Genomic DNA, 17879 nt, shown 5'->3' with positions numbered 1-17879 from the left:
ATTTATAAAAAAAATAAATTTATACAAAATATATTTATTTTCCTTTAACAGATGAAGAACTGGAAGAGAAGATACTTTCAGTTAGATGAAAACACAATAGGATATTTCAAGTCTGAACTGGTAAGTTTCCAAATACGTGGTGTTTTCCAGAGGCACTTGTAAGAAATCTGAAGAAATGTGTTTGTCTTTGAAAAATGTGCTGTGCTGCTCCTGCAGCTCTTAGCTCTGTACTAGAATACCTTCTCAAGCTGGGGATGAACAAAAAATGAATAGGGTGGCTGTTAACTCAGACTTCAGTCTGCTGTTTGGGAACCTCTCTGTAGGGCACTGAAGAACAGTAATAGGCTATATTCTATAGTCACCCAGATTTTGGTGTAAGTATCTGATGTCACGCATGTACAGTTAATTGTGTGCTTGAAACAACTGAACATGATGTGGAGAGACAAAACCGCAATCTTGCAGTTCTTAAAGCTGGGATTATAGAGTGTTTTATCATCCAGGTGATGGGTTCTCTCACCAGGGCAGCCAAGGCAGGCAAAGAACTCTGCTGTTCAAAAGCAGTGTTTTGTTTCGGTTTCGTGCTCTTTCTTCCCCACTCATCGCTCTTGAACCTTTTGGCCAATTTTGACCAAATGTTAAGTGCCTTCAGGCTTCACTTTAAAAAGTGGCTGGTACTGGAGCTGGTCTGTTCTCCCCAGAAAGGAATCCCACGCATGCTAAACATGAGAACATCTGTACATAAGGAATAAAGCCTAAGTTGTAGAATATTATAAATAAGGAAAACTGAGTTTGTAGGCCAACTGTAAGATGTAAAATGTCAAGAGCCCGAATTTCAGGCTGTTTCTGAAGAGAACTTCGCTTTACTTTTAATGAGGGAGTAAACAACAGTAGCAGGAGTTTGATATTGCATCGTTATCTTTGTTAAACTGTCAGCATAACAGCTCTGACTCATTGCCTATAATATTTTTACTTAAAAAAACAATCCGAGTGCAGATTGCTCACAAGCAAATTCTAACTCACTGGAGAATTGTACACTGTGAGAGAATACCAGAAAGCTGGTAGGAATGCACACACTTGTAGTGTTTCATCGTGCTCCTTTCCAGTTTAGCTATTTTGAACAATATGAAATCTTGTAGTGTCCTCAATTCTTCAGGCTAATATCCCCTTGCTGCAGTGTGAGGAATATATTGGACTGACCAGCTGCCAGATAACAGGGAAGTAGATCCTGCTTCACAATTTTTACTGAAATAAAGTCTTTTCTATTTTAAGAGCGTCATCCCTCTTCTGGGAAGTAAGTACTGAGTAAAGAATGCAGTGTCCTTTTCTTGGACTGTAGTAGTTAAGCAAAGAATCAAAGGGTTCGCAAACCTAATCTTGATCTTGATGTCTCAGATAGCTTTTGTAGACAGTTAGGATCTGCCTTGTCTGAAACAAACGTCTTGGAGAGGCATTTAACCATACTGGAGAGAGCAAAACTTTCACAGAGTGCACCCCATTAAGAGGAAAACATCTGCAACAGCTTCACCATATGTCCATCAGACTCCTGTTTATCTCCTGCAAACACAGACAGGGTTAAGTACTCTCTTTGAAGGTCTCAAGTGCTGAATGATTGCTTTTGGCAATGTGTGGGATCTCAGTTCCCTAATATTCTCCTGTTCCTGATGAGAGGAATACAAAGATAGGATCGAAGTTCAGTGGTGATCGGTTGTGGTGCCTTTGTGGTAAAGACAACTGTGGCACAGAGGTCGTCTTCACCCGGTGTAGAATCAGGTGTCTGCTTCTGGAGAACTTTTCTGCTGGAGTTCAGTTCCCAGTAACTGTGGTGTTCAGTCAAGTATGGCTCTTACTTGAAGTGAGTTTGTCTTAACAGCCAGCCTGCTCACTGAGAGTTCAAATGAGTCTTACTGGGTATCTTGAGATGCTGCAGAAATGTATCTGACGTATCTGCTCCCAAAAATGTAAAAAAAAAGTTGGTTTGGGGTTTTTTTAAATTGAAAAATATGTAAATTCTGGGGTTTTTTGCTTGTTTGCTTTGTCATTTGGTTCCCCCCTCTGTCCTTCCCTTCTTAATGATCACCTCTTTTCAGTTTGAGGAAGAGCCCATGTCAGCCTTCAGGAGGAGCATAGTGGAATACACACAATGTCAGACTAGGAAAATTAGAATTATTGAGCTTACATCTTCCCTGCAACAGATGTCTGTATTCCAGGGGTGATCTTGCAGTTCACATTTGATTTATTACTTGGAAAACTTGTAATGAATGAGTGAACCTAGGAAGAGCAGGCATGGAAGAGGGACAAAATAACTAAAAACATTAAAATCTGTTTATTTGATCTGCTATAGAGACAAATTATCTCATCAAAACTAGTACTTGAGGATGGTTGTATTTGGGTGACATTTGCTGTTCTCTATAACATAAATATTTTAAGTATATGTAATAGAATTGTAGAGGAAGTCATTCCAGAGCTGACAGCTTTTGTTTTGTCTATGAGCTGAAGCCAACTGAAGTACTCCATTGTAACATTGCTTAAAGAAAACACATTAGGAAGTAAAATAAGCTGTTGTTTGTTTGGCTTTTTACTGCAACAACCACAGGAAAATAATAGTGCAAAGGCTTGTGGGGCTTTTTTATAGTAAGAAAATTCACATATGTATTATATTACTTTCTCATGGCAAAAGTGAAAGTATTTCTGTTTGAATGTTCTCACTTTGCTCCTCTTGTGTGAAATTGTGACAGAATTGTAACACTGAATTTTGTTATGGTAACAGAATTTTCATGTTCTTTAAGGATTCTTGCCCTTTTATAGGCTTTGGTATAATTGATGTCTTTGTATTATTCCTAATTATATTAAGTACAGAATGCAATTTATCTTATTTAAAGCTGTGTCATGCAGTACAATTAACAAAGCATCTTGTATCATCATAGCATCTTATAATAAATGAATACAATGACAGTTTTACTGCAATAAGCTGCTTGAGGCCTGATTGAATTTTCTGATCTGGTTAAAGGGGACAGGGGTGGCTGTCTCCCTTATGGTAAAGTGAATGAATGTTTTGCTGTTTTTTACACTTTGATTTGGCCTCCTCTTCATTGCAAGTGCCGTGGTTGATTTAACACTTATAAAAGCCAATTAGATTTTGGTTGACGCCACCTTTTGCATAAGTGACTGCCTTGAAAGTCTCATAAATCTGCTGCTGTCAACTGTCCTGACCTCTGGCTTTCTGCTGTATTCTGGTTGTTAGATATACTCTACTGAAATATTTTTGCCTTTTTAAATTATTTTTTTCAGGAAAAGGAACCTCTCAGGGTAATACCACTTAAGGAGGTCCATAAAGTTCAGGAATGCAAGCAAAGGTGAGGAGAGAGAAGCACTGATGCAGTTACATGGGATGCAGTACACTGCTTTGGGGTTAGACTGCTCATTTTAAACACCAGAGATGTTTTCAATAACTTCAGTTGATGTATGAATGTGCTATACTCTTTACTCACAGACCACCAAGTAGTTTTGTGCAGAGAACTGGTTTAGTAGGTTCTGTATCAGTGTGTGTTTCAAGCGTGTAACAGGTTCTGTATCAGTGTGTGTTTCAAGCGTGTAACAGGTTCTGTATCAGTGTGTGTTTCAAGCGTGTAACACTCTCAGTATAATGTGTATAGTAACACACACACCGCTGACACTAAAGAGTCTTCAGACTGACATGAGTAAGAGATGCTGGTTTCCTTTTTCTACTTGGTTTTTACTGAAAAAACAAGAGTAGAGTGATAAATGCAAAAGTCTTCAGACAACAAATGCTTTGATTCTCTGCACATCCTAGAGTCTCTTTTAAATCAAGTGGGGAAAGTTGTTCTTGCTGTATTCCTTGAAGTATTTTTGTTTCATTTACAGTGATATAATGATGAGAGACAATCTCTTTGAAATTGTAACAACTTCTCGAACCTTTTATGTACAGGTAATTTCTTTCTTTAAACTTTGGGCAAAATCAAGGGACTACCATAGCCAAAGCAAGAAAGCACTGCTATTTTACTTTCAAAGTTGTATTTAACGATGTCATAATTTTCAGAGAATGTGATCTTCATTATATTTCAGAAAGATGCCTATAAGAAATATTCCACCTAACAGCAAGTGCTGTGTTGGTAGTGTATGAAAATAATAAACAATAAAACCTAGTGTGATTTTGTTGGCATGTTGAAGTCTTCAGAATCTTCAAGATCAACTCAATATATTAAATCTTCTATATTGAAGTACTGAAATTTTATGTATAGTAATTGAGTTCTCAGAAGGGTCAGCAGATCTCCTGTAAGACTTTCTTTGGATGCTTTAATTTTTTCGTTTGAAAGTAAAAATTTGAGTCCAGAGTATGCAAATAGCATAAAAATACTTATTTCTTATTTTATATAATTATATATATCAATAGGGAATTCAGAGTAAGATTTTAAGCAATGTCTAGCTTGACAAATGGAAATCCCAATGGCTTTAAATAACCAACTGCTAAAGTAGGGTAGGGCTGTCATTTTAATGCAGGTGGTCAGGACAGTGGGAAAGCTGAGAGTTGATTATGTTCAATATAATTCCTGTTGTTTGACCCAGGCGGACAGTCCAGAAGACATGCACAGCTGGATAAAAGCGATTTCTGGGGCCATTGTAGCACAGCGGGGACCTGGAAGATCAGCAGCTTCCGTATGTTATTGTGACCCTCAGAGGAGATGTGACCAATCGCTGTTCACTTGTGCACAAGAAGTTCTAGTTGTTTTTTCCTTTCCCCTGTCCTCTGTCCTGTCTTATAGTAACGTGGTGCCTTTGCATGAACTTTCGTACAGACTGGCATAAAGTATTTTGCATTTTTAATTGAGTGCTTACCTTAGTCTTACCTGTACGTACCTTGATGCGCATTGAATTGTCTTTAGCACATACGTAATGCAAGTGCTAACCTAGAAGAAATCTTCTGAGTTCAGTATGATCTTTGTCACTGGGCTGCTACTCATTTGGAAGTAAAATTGTAACTTTCTAATTCCTGGTAACTGCTGAATTTGCAAGCAAATGACGATATCCTGATTTGTTTTTAACAACTCTGGCTACTAAATTGTCATTGTCATTCTCTCTTGTTGATAGTTTATTATGCAGATACAGATTCAGATTTAAAGTAACTTCTCTGAGGTATCTCTGCTCGCATGAATTAGTTCTTGCTGTCGGAACCATAGTGTGAACACCATCTAGCATCACTGAACTGACACTGACAAATCTTAATACTTGTGAATCACGTGGATGCCAACATTTCCTGTGTACTTGCATTTAAACTCTCTTTCAGTACAAAGTACATTAACTTGTGAGTAGTGAAGGTTACTGTCGTGTCTCAGTGTCTGCAAGTATGTCCCGATTTAACAACTGAAATACTTTACAGTTCAGATGCTGCAAGCTGTGGTTTTCACTTTCCGGCTATGGGATGTTTTGTAATAAACTGAATATATCATTACCCCCATCATCTGAAATCTAGTACTTTAAATATGGCTTTTGACAACGTTATTTGCATTGATGTTGTGTTTCAGTTAACCCAATTATTTAATTATCTTATTATTAAGCTCTCAATTATTTTTTGCAACTGGGAGCTGCTTCACACTTAAATTAAAAATTTCCTATCATAAATTTTGTTTCATTTTGGGGGAATGAAAATACACAGATAACTTTTCTTTATGTATACTTCTTTTTTGTGGGGCTAACGGAGCAATCTAGCTATTACTGTCTGCATCACTTCTTTCTTTTTCCCTCTCTTCTCTTCTTTCCCCAAGTGTAGGTTACTCTAATCTTAGCTTTGCACTGTGTTCCAGATGCGGCAGGCCAGAAGGCTGTCGAATCCTTGTATACAGAGGTATACATCAAGAACTGGTGAATGCAGCACGTATGTGGGCTCTCATGTAAACTTGCCTTCTTAACAGAGGGCTAGGACCGGGCACTAATTTGCACTGTAAAAAAAAAACCTAAAAATAATGCTACCTGTTGTCATTACCATTAATGAAAACTAACTCCTAAATTACACCATTCGCTTACAGGTTTGCACTGTTTTTTCTTACTTCTAAAACAAGTGGAAATTAAAACTGACAAAAGAGTATATTTGTACTTCAAAGCATTCTATATATTTAAAGATAAGTTATGTGATGTCACTTTAAAAGTAAATGATTAAAATGAATTTGCATGAGAGTTCATATTTCCATTGTACTTTACACTTTTTTTGAAACTGCGCAAAAGCAAAATTAAACTTCAGCTACCCACCAACTAATACAGATGCGTGCACACACAAAATGCACGTCACAACTCTAGTAATTGGAAGGATAAATTAGTAGCCTGATTTGCATGGCTTTAAATTTCTGCATGAAAGTATTGGTTCAAGCATAGAGGCACTGTAATGCGTAATGCACACTGCTTAGAGCAGTGCACCTCAGGAGTAATATCGCAGCATAGTCTCTTAACTGTGAAATTACAGTCAGTGTGGGTAGTAAAATCTGAGTATCCTTCAGCTGAACTTAGCAGAAATATCTTTTACTCTTGTCCTATTTATTGAACTAAAATTATTAATAATAAGATTAGTAGGTAAATCACTGAATCGTATGTTCTGCTAAAGCCAATGTGTTTCTCAAAGTGGAGTATCAAGCCAGGAATGAAATAAGGCAATGTAAATAATGTAAATAAAATACTTCACTGAAGTTGAGCACCAAACTTGAAGTCCAAAAAAAAGTTGCACAGCTCCTCCATCCAATAATATTGGTTAATTTATAAAAAGAAATAAAGTAGCACTTGGCAGAATCTATTATGATTAAATTTGTGAGTTCATGCCATAGCATTCTAAGAGAAACTTGAAAAAATAACTGTTTCATTTCGGATGTATATTTGCATCTTGGACACACATCTGTGAAGGTTTTTTGTTTTGCTGACAAATGTGCTTGAGAAGTGACTTTATTTGTGCACACATGGGGGTTTGCAGATTTCCTTAGTTCATGCACTAACACGGGTGATGGCAGAAGTGGCAGCAGCCGCAGCATCTCGTGCATGCAGAGGAAGGCGTTCACTGCATCATCACGCATCATTTTTGGTCATATCATTTAACGCTGTATCCAGCACTGCTTTAGATATCCCTGGGTACTGAGACATCCTTAGAGAACTGAGAGATATGATGCAGGAATTTTTTGTTCTGGAAATACAGCTGTAGGTCCAGCAGGATATGTCTGAAATGGCACTTGGTGCCTGTGCTTTAGACATCTAAATTGTTCCCAGGTGGTCTGGAAACTTGTTTCTACCATTGAGTAAATGGTGGAAGATTATTTTCACAACATCCATCTAATAGAGTTATGTAAAGGTCGACAGAATGGCAGTTAGCAACAGTAAACACAAAAAGTGACTTGATAATTCAAAGGAATAGCTTAAAGATCAGTTTCTCTGCTAGGTCCTTTTAATTTGGAAATTGTTATATAGTCCTGATAGCATAAAATAGTCACTATTTTTGTTTGGTCCCTGGAACAAATTGGGGAGGTTGGTACCCCAAGAAGAGGGTAAACAGTAAAGTGTGCATTACTTCAGGAGTTAGGATATGAGTGCCTGAGGTACGTGAGTATGTTTGAATACATTTGAGAAAGATGTCGCTTTGAATGGCCTTTAAAGTGTGTATCTTCAAAAGGTTGCTTAACATCTTTGTAAAATGAGAAGCCTCAATTTGCTGGAGTATGTTATAAAGTCTAAAGAGATTTAAGAAACAGAATTTCTTCAGATGAAGAACCTGATGGTGCTGTCACATACTGCTGTAAGCTCACATGTAATAATGCACTGCCTTGAGAAAGCACCTGCCTCCTGCTGCTGTGGCTGATGCTTCGCTTCGTGTATTTTCTGTCTTGAGAATTTTTTTTTCTGAGTGTACAATCTGAAACTGCATCTTTCCAACGTGTCATCAGTGACTTCACCTAACACTTCTTTTTCTTTTCCAGGAGCATACCGAGTCTTCTCCCGAACCCAACCATGCTCTCCGTTCTGCCGCCCCAGCCCCAGCCACCTCACATTCCACAGCCGCTCACAGCAGCCCTCTGGTCCCAAACCCTCACGCCAAATACCCTGCCTTGGAGAAGCGAGGATTTCACGAATCTTTTACCAAGGCCAAGCCAGGGAGCTACAAGATCCAGGTTGTCGCTTCAAGAGAATCAGCTTCCAAAGTGACTGAACGGGGCCTCTGGGAACCCCGAAGTAAAAATGGCACTCAGGAACAGGATCCTGGCCTCGTGGATCTGGATGACGCAAGCCTTCCAGTTAGCGATGTGTAGTGATGGAAGTGTTTGGAGAATGATCCATTTGTTCGGTCCTCTAATTTCCTTGCTCGGACTTTGAACCAAAGAAAATTATAGGAAATGAGAACAAAAACCCGAAACACTGATTTTTTTATATATATGTATGTGTGTCTTCCTGTGCACGCATGTGTATATATAACGTGTTTGTGTATTGCCTTTCAGCTGAGGGTCAGAAGTGGACCTTAGGCGTTTTCTCAAAGCCTGATAGTAAATCGCTCACCAGGGAGGGGCCAAAGTGCACAATTTGACAGAAAAAAATTAATACAAAAGACAAAACCAAACAAGTACCTCTGCAAGTAAACAAGGTACCAGCAGCTGTTCATTCCTAATCTGGCAAACGTACTGAATGTGCAACTAATGCTATATTGTAGAGAACTTATTGCCAAGAAATGCGATTACTTAATTTCATATTGAACTACAGTAAGATTTTAGACCTAGATGAGAATTATTTCTCTCCGTGACTTTCAGATACGAGGAACTGCACAAAATGTTTCTTCTGTTCTTTAGGGTCAACAGTGTCAACTGATTTGTTATCAGAACAGGAATTCTGAACTCCCTTGGAAGTCTAATTATGGTGCTGTAAAATTTCCACTAAAATAATATTTTGAATAGTCAGCATATTTTTGATGCACTCCTGAAGGTGGGTTGTAACTTTTTGCACATTTGAATTCTAATGGACTGCATGTAATGGTGTTTTGGAGCGGGGAGAAGAGAAATTGGACTTCCGAATTTGGACACTTTAGATCTTCTGAACCAAGTAGGGTTTATATTGCGTTACATTAGGCTTTGCAGCAATGATTTTTCTTAAATGTCTAACGTATCGTTCGATTACTGTTTTGAGAATGGTTTTCTTATCAGTGCTTTGTGAGCAATTCTTGTTGCTGTATTTGATCAGTGAAAACCTCCTCGTTTAGTTTTGTCACTGTGGGTACCGAACTGTTCATAGTCATGCAATTGTGGCCTATAACTTTTGGTGCACTAAGAATCTTAAGTGCCTGTGTTTTTATCACGTTGTGGAAACACTTTTGGATTAGGTATGTACACAAACCATTCCTGATGGTTTTGAACGTTGGCTTGGAGTTGTTCTAAATAGCATAGTTGGAAACAGCTATTTAAAATAGAAAACTTACGCTAGGGATACCAGTGCTCTGGTATTGCACCTACTAGCTGTGCAATATATGTTTTTAAAAAAATGAGTGTTTGTTGTTTGTGTGCACTGTGTTATGGGGCTTCAGTGATGCAAGTGAAAAGAACCTTTACATTTCAAGTATTGGATTAGATTGAGTGTGGATGTTTCCTCGTTTTTGAAAAAATGTTTGCTTTAATCAAAACCCCACAAATATCTCACGCTGCTGCTTATTGTGATTCAGATTGTCCAGCTTTGCGATACCTTTTTGTGTCTACTGGAACCTAAGATACATATCATCCAAGTCCATCTTCTCTCCAGCTTCCAAACTGACTTCCTGCTTGAGAGACACGGATGGCTTTACCACAAGAATTTGTTGATCCAAGGATAGAGTTATTGGTGTCACGTAAGAATGAAAGAATCTAATTTCAAAACCTTAAATTATATCAGCACCTTCGTTTTTTTTTAATCCATAAGCTAATTGACCACTGTCTTAAGGCAGTGGTGTCTGTAAATTACTGGTTTTGTTTGACTCTTAGATATATGTGAAAACTAGCACAGAATTGGAAGTTACTGTAAATGTCTGTACTAGGTTTGTAGGTTTTAACTTCTATACAGATAAAACAATAGCTCTTTAAAAGCTTATTTTTTCACAAGTACATTCTGTGTGGAAGACACTTTGCATTGAAATATTTTTACTGTAGTCTTAACATCTGAAATCACTTGCTCTGGTACAGCTTTCACACTGCATGTTCATTTTATTATCTTTTGGTATTGGCAATTTTACACAATGGGTGGAGGTAAAGCAGCTCCATTATGGGACTTATAAAAAGAGGGAGGAAATGAAAACGAAAAAAGAACTACTGTTGTAGTTCAGTAGCATAGGGAAATATTTGTGGTTGGTAATTGTCAGGGTCTCCTATTTATCAGTACTTTTATAAATCTATGAAAATTGTTAAATTATTTTAGAAACAGTGCTGTAAATATGTCACATTTAAATTGTCAATAAATCAGTTTGGGTAACTTAAAATAATGTCTGAGTTTTCCTTGCACCACGGTAAATATTTTATCAGAACAATATATTCCCTTTTCGTACATAAAGGTCAGAATATCTTTTATCCAGCTATAATGCCTTTTTAATTCTTCAAATCCCATCAGGTTGTGTAGCCTAAGAAATAAACTGGACAGAATGAGCTGGTTTTCTTTTACTGCTCTGTTTCTTCTATGGAATCTTTATGTTATGGAGGGGACATCGATCAGGTTTCTTTTGCATCGGTGGAAGGGATGGTGCACAGTAATGTCACCACTGAAATGAACCCTTTGGAAACCCTCGGGCACCATCTGAAAGGGGAAAAAAACAACCGCCCCAGAAGAATAAAATGTGACACACATTTTTCTGGCTTTATACCATTGAGTAAGAAAGGTTCTCTCTCTGAAATGCTTTCCTGAAATAACAGCACCTGTATGACACCTGGCAGCACCTCACTGTCCATACAGCAGACAGTATAGCATCATCATGCTTGAGTGCTGCATTTCTCCTGTCCCTTTTTCCCTTTTGTAGAGTAGCACACTTAATCAGTGTCTCAACAGGATGCAAACTTCCGATAAAGTACAGTAATTGAATAAGAGATTTTATATAGGGTGTACATAGTTACTCAAATTGCAGTTTGACTGTGATGTCTTCTGATTCTGAGTTATTCCAGGTATGTACACACCCGCAGTTACACCAGTATCAAATCCTGCGTGCTATTGCCTCCAGTACTTCACTCCATAACACACGACTTCTAGAGGAGTCACTGCACTGAGTGTCTTGGAGCTTCCATTTTAACCAGTTGCACCAGGTTTCATACCAGTTGGTGTGAAATGTGCCTATAATTGTATCTTTCTTTATCTCTCCACTTAACCTAGACATTTTCAGCTTTACCTTGACATCACTAAGTTCCAAAAGCAGCTTGATTGCAGCAGTGCAGAGTTAGGTCCTTGATAGACCACGTTAGATACTGATCCCTGTACAGCTATACAGTTTATTCTTCCCAGTAATAAATGTCAAAATAACATGCAATTACTGGCTGCAACTCAAACTCATTTAAAGGAGCTGGAAATACCACTTCTAGTTCATCCATCTTACCACATTCATCTGCTGTTTAACTTTTTTATCCTCTAATGATTTTCATAAAAATCTTACTTACCTTTCACTGCCCATTGAAACCTGTACTGTGGTCCCTGAAATGACTTGGATGCTCCATCTTCTGTCCTGCATATTTTGATTCGCAAAATACTTGCCCCTTTACTGAAGAGGAAATAGAATTCTTTATGGTAATGGATTTAAATGCACTGTGCTACAATAAGAAGTTTACAGAAACTGTAGCTGCGAGATCTGTAATGTACGTGCCTGAAGGTGACTGCAGAAGGGTGATGGTCAAGTTTAATACAGTGGTACAGTTTAACGAGCTGGTTTATGCCTTAACAGGAATAATGGGTTGTCAGCACCACCTAGAGGTCATACTCTTGCTTCAAAAATTATTCAAGCTGGGTATTTACTTTTAAACTATAGTTCTGAACCTTAAAAATCCATCTTATTTCCAATTTTGAAGTCACTGGACTACTCAAAGTTGCTTTGTTTGGGTTTTTTCAATTCTTGCTCCTTGTAAGCTTTGAATAGCAATGGCAGCAAATGGGTTGAAGACTAAAACAAAACATCTCCCTGCAGCTTTAGCTTACAAAAAAGCTCTTATTTACAAAAGCTTCTTCAGTTTATGCCTGAGGAAGCGATGATGTTACAGGAAAAGAGTGAATAATCTGATAACTTGTCCACTGAATAATGAAAGTGGGAAGCTTCTCGTCATGCTACTGTTGTTGGTAGGCAAAGTAATGCAAGACTAAGAGAGGAGTTTGGAGGTAAAGCAGAGTAATCGGGGCTACAGGTTGAAGAAGGGGACCAAACCGCTTTGAAACTCCATTCTTTACGAACTGAGCTGCCATTTGAGTAATTTTACTTTTTTACTTTGAGGTTTTGCAATTGCATATATAGGTTCAGAAGCCAAATTCTATACAGAAATTACTTAAAAGTGCATATGCCATCAGATGATCTCCCATCATAAAAATGGCTCTATAAATAGGAAATGCTGGTATTCACAGGCTGATATTTTTTAGGCTCTATGGGAAGTCTGTCTTATAATGGACAGAGAGATCAGTGAGCACGCCAAAAAGGTGCACTCTGAAATATTACTGTTCTTATAATGATTCCATATTAATTTGAGGTGGAAGAGAGGGTAGAAATTAAAAAAGGGGAAATTTGGACTGGGCATTTTTAGTCTAAAAATGAAATTTTAAAAACTTGAAGCCCTCTATGCTATGTATAGTTTTACTTTTTATCAGTTTTATTTAATGTCTTAGTCTGTATTTTGGACCACAGTCTATCTATTTGATGCTTCAAGCTGCTGCAGTACTTCTGAGATCTTCCATGGATGTAATGAGGGCTGCTCTCTGGAAAAATGAAGTGCTAGTCCTGCTCTGTACCTGAATCACATCCCAAATATCTGCCTGGGTTTTTCACTTCAGATATCTGTGCAACTTCTCTGAGGAGAAGAAACTGGTCCTCATTTGTAAAGGCACTGTGTAATGGTGTAGCAGTTGAATGCTGCTCTTCAAAGTGGTACCTCTGACGCTGTAATTAGGGATTTGCATTTAAAACGACTGTAATTGCGCGTATCAATATGCGCAGTGAATGCATCTTTGAAGAATTTAAACCACTCTGTTGCACCACATTCCTATTGCCCCCATTCTCCTAATGATAACTGAGCACATCGGGATGCCTGCCTAATTTCTGCTCTCAACAGGTGGGTGTTTTCCTGGCAGGGCATTGGTTTTCTGTAATTAAAGTAATTTGTGAAGTTTCAAAGCTTGTTTCATTACACTGCAGGCAGGAGCTGTACTGCACTCCTAGTTGTAGGACTGCCCTCTGACACAAACAGGTATTTAATTTGCTCAGTTTAGCAGTTGTTTCTTGGGGCAGTTGCTTGGTTTCATGTGAGGCTTTACAAAAGACACCCTGATGATATAATTATTTTGTAAATTCTGCCTACAGCTGTGCTTGTCAAGCACCGGGACTGATTCACATCTGGAAAAGAACACGTAGTTTTAAATTCCCTGGTTTGCAGCAATTCTCTTTCAAAGTAATGGCAGTTTTCTGTTTGTAGCAATCAATTCAGCATATGTTTTTAAAAAGTGTGGGGTTTTGTGGGTTGGGGTTTTTTAAAGTAAATATTTGCTTAACAAAATAGAGAAGTCCTACAAAGTAGAGAAGTCCTGGGTCTTTTTGGGAGGGTGGGGACACGAGTGTTACATCCTGGCCAAAAATATTAGGATATATATTACCTAAAAATATTTAGGATAGCATAAATTTTCCCACAGAAGACCTGGGTGAAAGCCATCAATGAATGAAGCAAAATTATAACAGACAACAGCGGTCATAACAAACCTAGAAAAGCTTTCTGCTAAGTCCAAGCTGCTCAGGTTTGCTCAGAATTTCAGTCTCAGACTTCCCTCATCGTCTTTTCTGACCAGGACCCTTCTAGATCCAGGCTGTTCTGTTAACCCTTTTCTCTCCTGCCAAATATCCTCTTTCCCCCCACACACTTTTTTATTTGTTCCTTGCTTCCCACCCTTGCCATGACGTGTGCCCAGATGCTTCCTCCACAGCCACCTTCTTGTCCCCCATGGCAGCAGCAATGGGAGGAAGGAAACCACTGGAGGTGGCAGCTCTTACCATGGGGCATCTTGCTGCTTTCCAAAACTGAGACTTCGAAGGCGGTAAATGGTACATCTTGGGTAACATGGCAGCATCTTCATGGGCTTCAGGAAAACTTAAATTCATGATAAATAATATAAAGTATACTGTCATCTTGCAGGAAAAGCTGATTATATATATTTTGTAGACATATATAGATATATATATTTTGTAGACATATATAGATATATAGATATGTAGACATATATAGATATAAGGATATATCTCCTGACCTCTACTGAGAGCAGGGCTGAGGCTGAATGTCAGCCCAAATTCTGGGTCTCCCACAGCAGCACCCAAATTTTCACTCCCGTATAATTTGTAGCATGTGATCTCTAGATGGAGCCTCCTATCACCCAGTTCTGCTTGAAAAGTAGGAGATGAAATATTTTACTACTAATTCTCTCAAGTGTAAGTATTTCTCAGATCACATTTCTGGTCCCTCTGAGGATTGATAAATGTCTGCTGGTGTGGATAGCTTTTCTGTGTGAAAGTGTTACGATGGGGGAGAAATTATTATTTCTGGGCACCTTTTGGGTGTAAGGCCCTTCCACATGAATTAGATGGGTTATCAACAAATATATTTGTCAGTAAACAAAGTTATTAAGCCCTCAAAGTTTTATCTCAGTTATTATGGAAAATGAGATGTTTATTTTCAGTTGAGTGCAGCCCCATGTGAAACCTATGAAATTCATATTATAAAAAGGTTGTATTTTAATACTCGGATTAAGATTCATATCCTCTCATGGTTTAAGAACCAAAAAACATAACAGCAATACTAGTCCACTTATTTGGAAGTGAACTGCTAATGAATGGTCTTCACCTAAGGCATTGGGATATATTTTATTTCCTTTGCAGTGTTTAACCCTTCAGTCTCTGTCAACAAATGCCTCTACTCTGCCCTGGTGTGACCACATCTGCAATATTGTGTCCAGTTCTGGGCCCCTCAGTTCAAGAAGGACAGGAACTGCTTGAAAGAGTCCAGCACAGAGCCACAAAGATGATGGAGGGAGTGGAGCATCTCCTTTATGAGGAGCGGCTGAGGGAGCTGGGGCTCTTGAGCCTGGAGAAGAGAAGACTGAGGGGAGACCTCACTCATGGGGATCCATTTGGAGAGGGCAGTGTCAGGAGGAAGGAGCCAGGCTCTGCTCTGGGATGTCCAATGCCAGGACAAGGGGCAATGGTCCCAAGCTGGAGCACAGGAGGTTCAACCTGAACATGAGGACAAACTTTTTTACTGTGAGGGTGCCAGAGCATGGCCCAGGCTGCCCAGAGAGGTTGTGGAGTCTCCTTCTCTGCAGACATTCAAAACCCGCCTGGATGTGTTCCTGTGTGACTGCTCTGGTGATCCTGCTCTGGCACGGGTTGCACTGGATGAGCTTTGGAGGTCCCTTCCAACTCCTCATATCCTGTGATTGTGTGAAATGCACTTCCCATTTCTGTGCTATTTATAAAAAAAAATAATGGTGTTTTACAGGTCTTTAGTAGCCTGTAAACGAGCTTGAAGCTGATGGTGCTGGCTGAACCGTGCAAAGAAAGAAGTGTCCATCACAGAAAAGATAAATATACTCAACTGACATTTCAAACTTGCAGGAGTACTTGTAGTTAAATATTTAGCTTGAGATTTGCAAACCTTGTAAACTGAACAGTTAAGTAAACACCTTGTACTGTCATTGATTGATTACTCCTTTTTGAGGGAAGGATGCACTCACTTTATTTAGGTTTTGAACTAGAATATTGACTTACTGAATTATTTCAAGTGGGTTTCTGCCAATGGGGGTTTTGTGAATGTATTTGAAGCCCCAGTTCATGCCTTGCCTCTGCTCCCTACAATGACCAACACTGAAGCTAAAAAAGACACAAACATCCATGGAGAGAGGACGACTGGACAGGGAGCACTCCCACTGCATGTCATTTTTTCCTACCTACAGAGATAAGGATCTGATGGCTTCAAACACCTCCTGTAAGTTATCTGACAAAGGCAGTGGGATAGAAAAGCAGGTACCTGCTCTGGGTGGGGTAGGACTAACAGTAATTCACTCATTCGTCTTTGAGTATTTTGCTCCTGCTTCTAAATAGAAGCTTATATGAGCTTTTCTGAAGCTGTTTCTTATATCTTAATACTAAAACCTGTTCATCTTTTCTTAAAGACTTGTCTTCATTTCAATGTAAAGAAAAAAAGCCAGAACCACCAACCCTGAAGCTTACTAAAATTAGCCAATTAGTAATGGATAAACAATAATTTGGAAACACTTTACCATTATATCTATCCATATTCTATATACTTATATATGCATACATTAAAAATATTTAAACTTATAAACATTTTCAAGCTTTTTCTTAGACTTCCGTCTGCATCACTGACATTGTGTCACTGTAATGATTTTAAAACTAAGGAAGTTTTGCTGTGAATTGTTCCAGATTGCTGTTTTACTACTTTGGTCACTTCTGAAATCAAGTAATTCTCCTGAAATCTGTTTTCTTGCACAGCGTAGAAGTTATTGGAAAACAGCAGATGTTCATATTGGAGCTCTTATTGGGAACTCTGGAGTCTACACGGTTTCCTACCTTCAGGTACTAACCAAGCAGTTAAGTTGTGGTTTTGTGGTCACGGTTTGATAAGATTTTATAATGTTTCCCGGAAACAATTAAGTTTTAATTCTGATAAGTGGGATTCTGCTTCCACCTGCTCGGGTTGTTGAGGATTATTCCACTTCTCACAGGAGAAAAGACTTTGTATTCTTCCGTACTAAAGCAGTTGCTGGCATCCTCTGTTTCTTAGTCGCAGCTCATCTAACAGTTAATAGCCCTTCATCTTGCCTAATGGTTTGTAAAGTTCATTAGGTGCTTGATAAAGATACACTTAAATAATTACATACTGGTAGCCTGTCTGAAAATTTAATCGGCTTGTAATTAAAAAATTGGCTGTGCTCAATTTCCAGCTATTAGTTCTCGTTATACCTTTCCCTGCGAGCTTTGGGACTGCTGTCTTTGCCCTGGGAAGGCATTTTTGTGTAATTAAGCCGCCTTTCAAGCCACCTTGTAGGAGCGGTGAGGGCATATGGCCAAGCGGTCTCTGGCCATAGGCTCTGGCCATTGCACAGCTGTCAGCTAAATGGGATCAGCCTGCTTCTGGGATGACGGAATACTGCTTTATTTTTTTTTTCTCCTTTCGGTTGATTAACCTTCTGCTAATTGCTGGCATCCACCTTACCCTGAGGCTCTGCCAACCTCGGGTGTAGTGCGGGGGCTAACAGAAGCGATTCCCGGTGCCTTTAGGGTACCGGCCATCGCTTCCCAAATCCTTCCAGAGCCCGGGAATGTCTGATTCCCGGCGGGGATGCGTTATACTTGCATGGGTTTGCATATATCGCTTTAACCTTTCTAGCCGGGGCTGGCCGCCCTGCCCTGCGCATCTGCTCCTCCACCCATCTTATCAGCTAAAAACGTTATCGGAGCTTACTTAAGGAGTTACGGGAAGGGCCATCTAAAGTGGGGAGGAGGGATCAACTCCACCCCTACTCTTCCCCCCTCCTAATTCCTCCGTCGGGTTTTTGGTGCTGCATCAAGGCCAAGTTTAACAGCTTCGTGCGTTAACAGACCAGTTAAATTTACAAGTTTACCCGGGAGGGGGGGGTGTTACGGC

General features: G+C 39.1%; 1 protein-coding gene across 1 annotated transcript; it reads left to right on the top strand.

The window, feature by feature from the left end:
* Positions 1–51: 51 nt before the first annotated feature.
* On the top strand, positions 52–8391 carry LOC104545169 (pleckstrin homology domain-containing family A member 1-like; the record flags this gene model as incomplete). The annotated part of the gene is made up of 5 exons (XM_010190231.1): positions 52–120; positions 3289–3353; positions 3883–3946; positions 4585–4674; positions 7965–8391. Coding segments are annotated over 5 exons (618 nt in total), but the record flags the coding sequence as incomplete, so codon positions are not given.
* Between the last annotated feature and the right edge of the window lie 9488 nt (positions 8392–17879).

Source organism: Mesitornis unicolor, unplaced genomic scaffold, assembly GCF_000695765.1.
Source record: "Mesitornis unicolor isolate BGI_N332 unplaced genomic scaffold, ASM69576v1 scaffold38368, whole genome shotgun sequence".
Lineage (NCBI taxonomy): Eukaryota > Metazoa > Chordata > Aves > Mesitornithiformes > Mesitornithidae > Mesitornis > Mesitornis unicolor.
The sequence above is the reverse complement of the archived record's forward strand: the minus strand, read 5'-3'. Positions and strand labels throughout refer to the sequence as shown.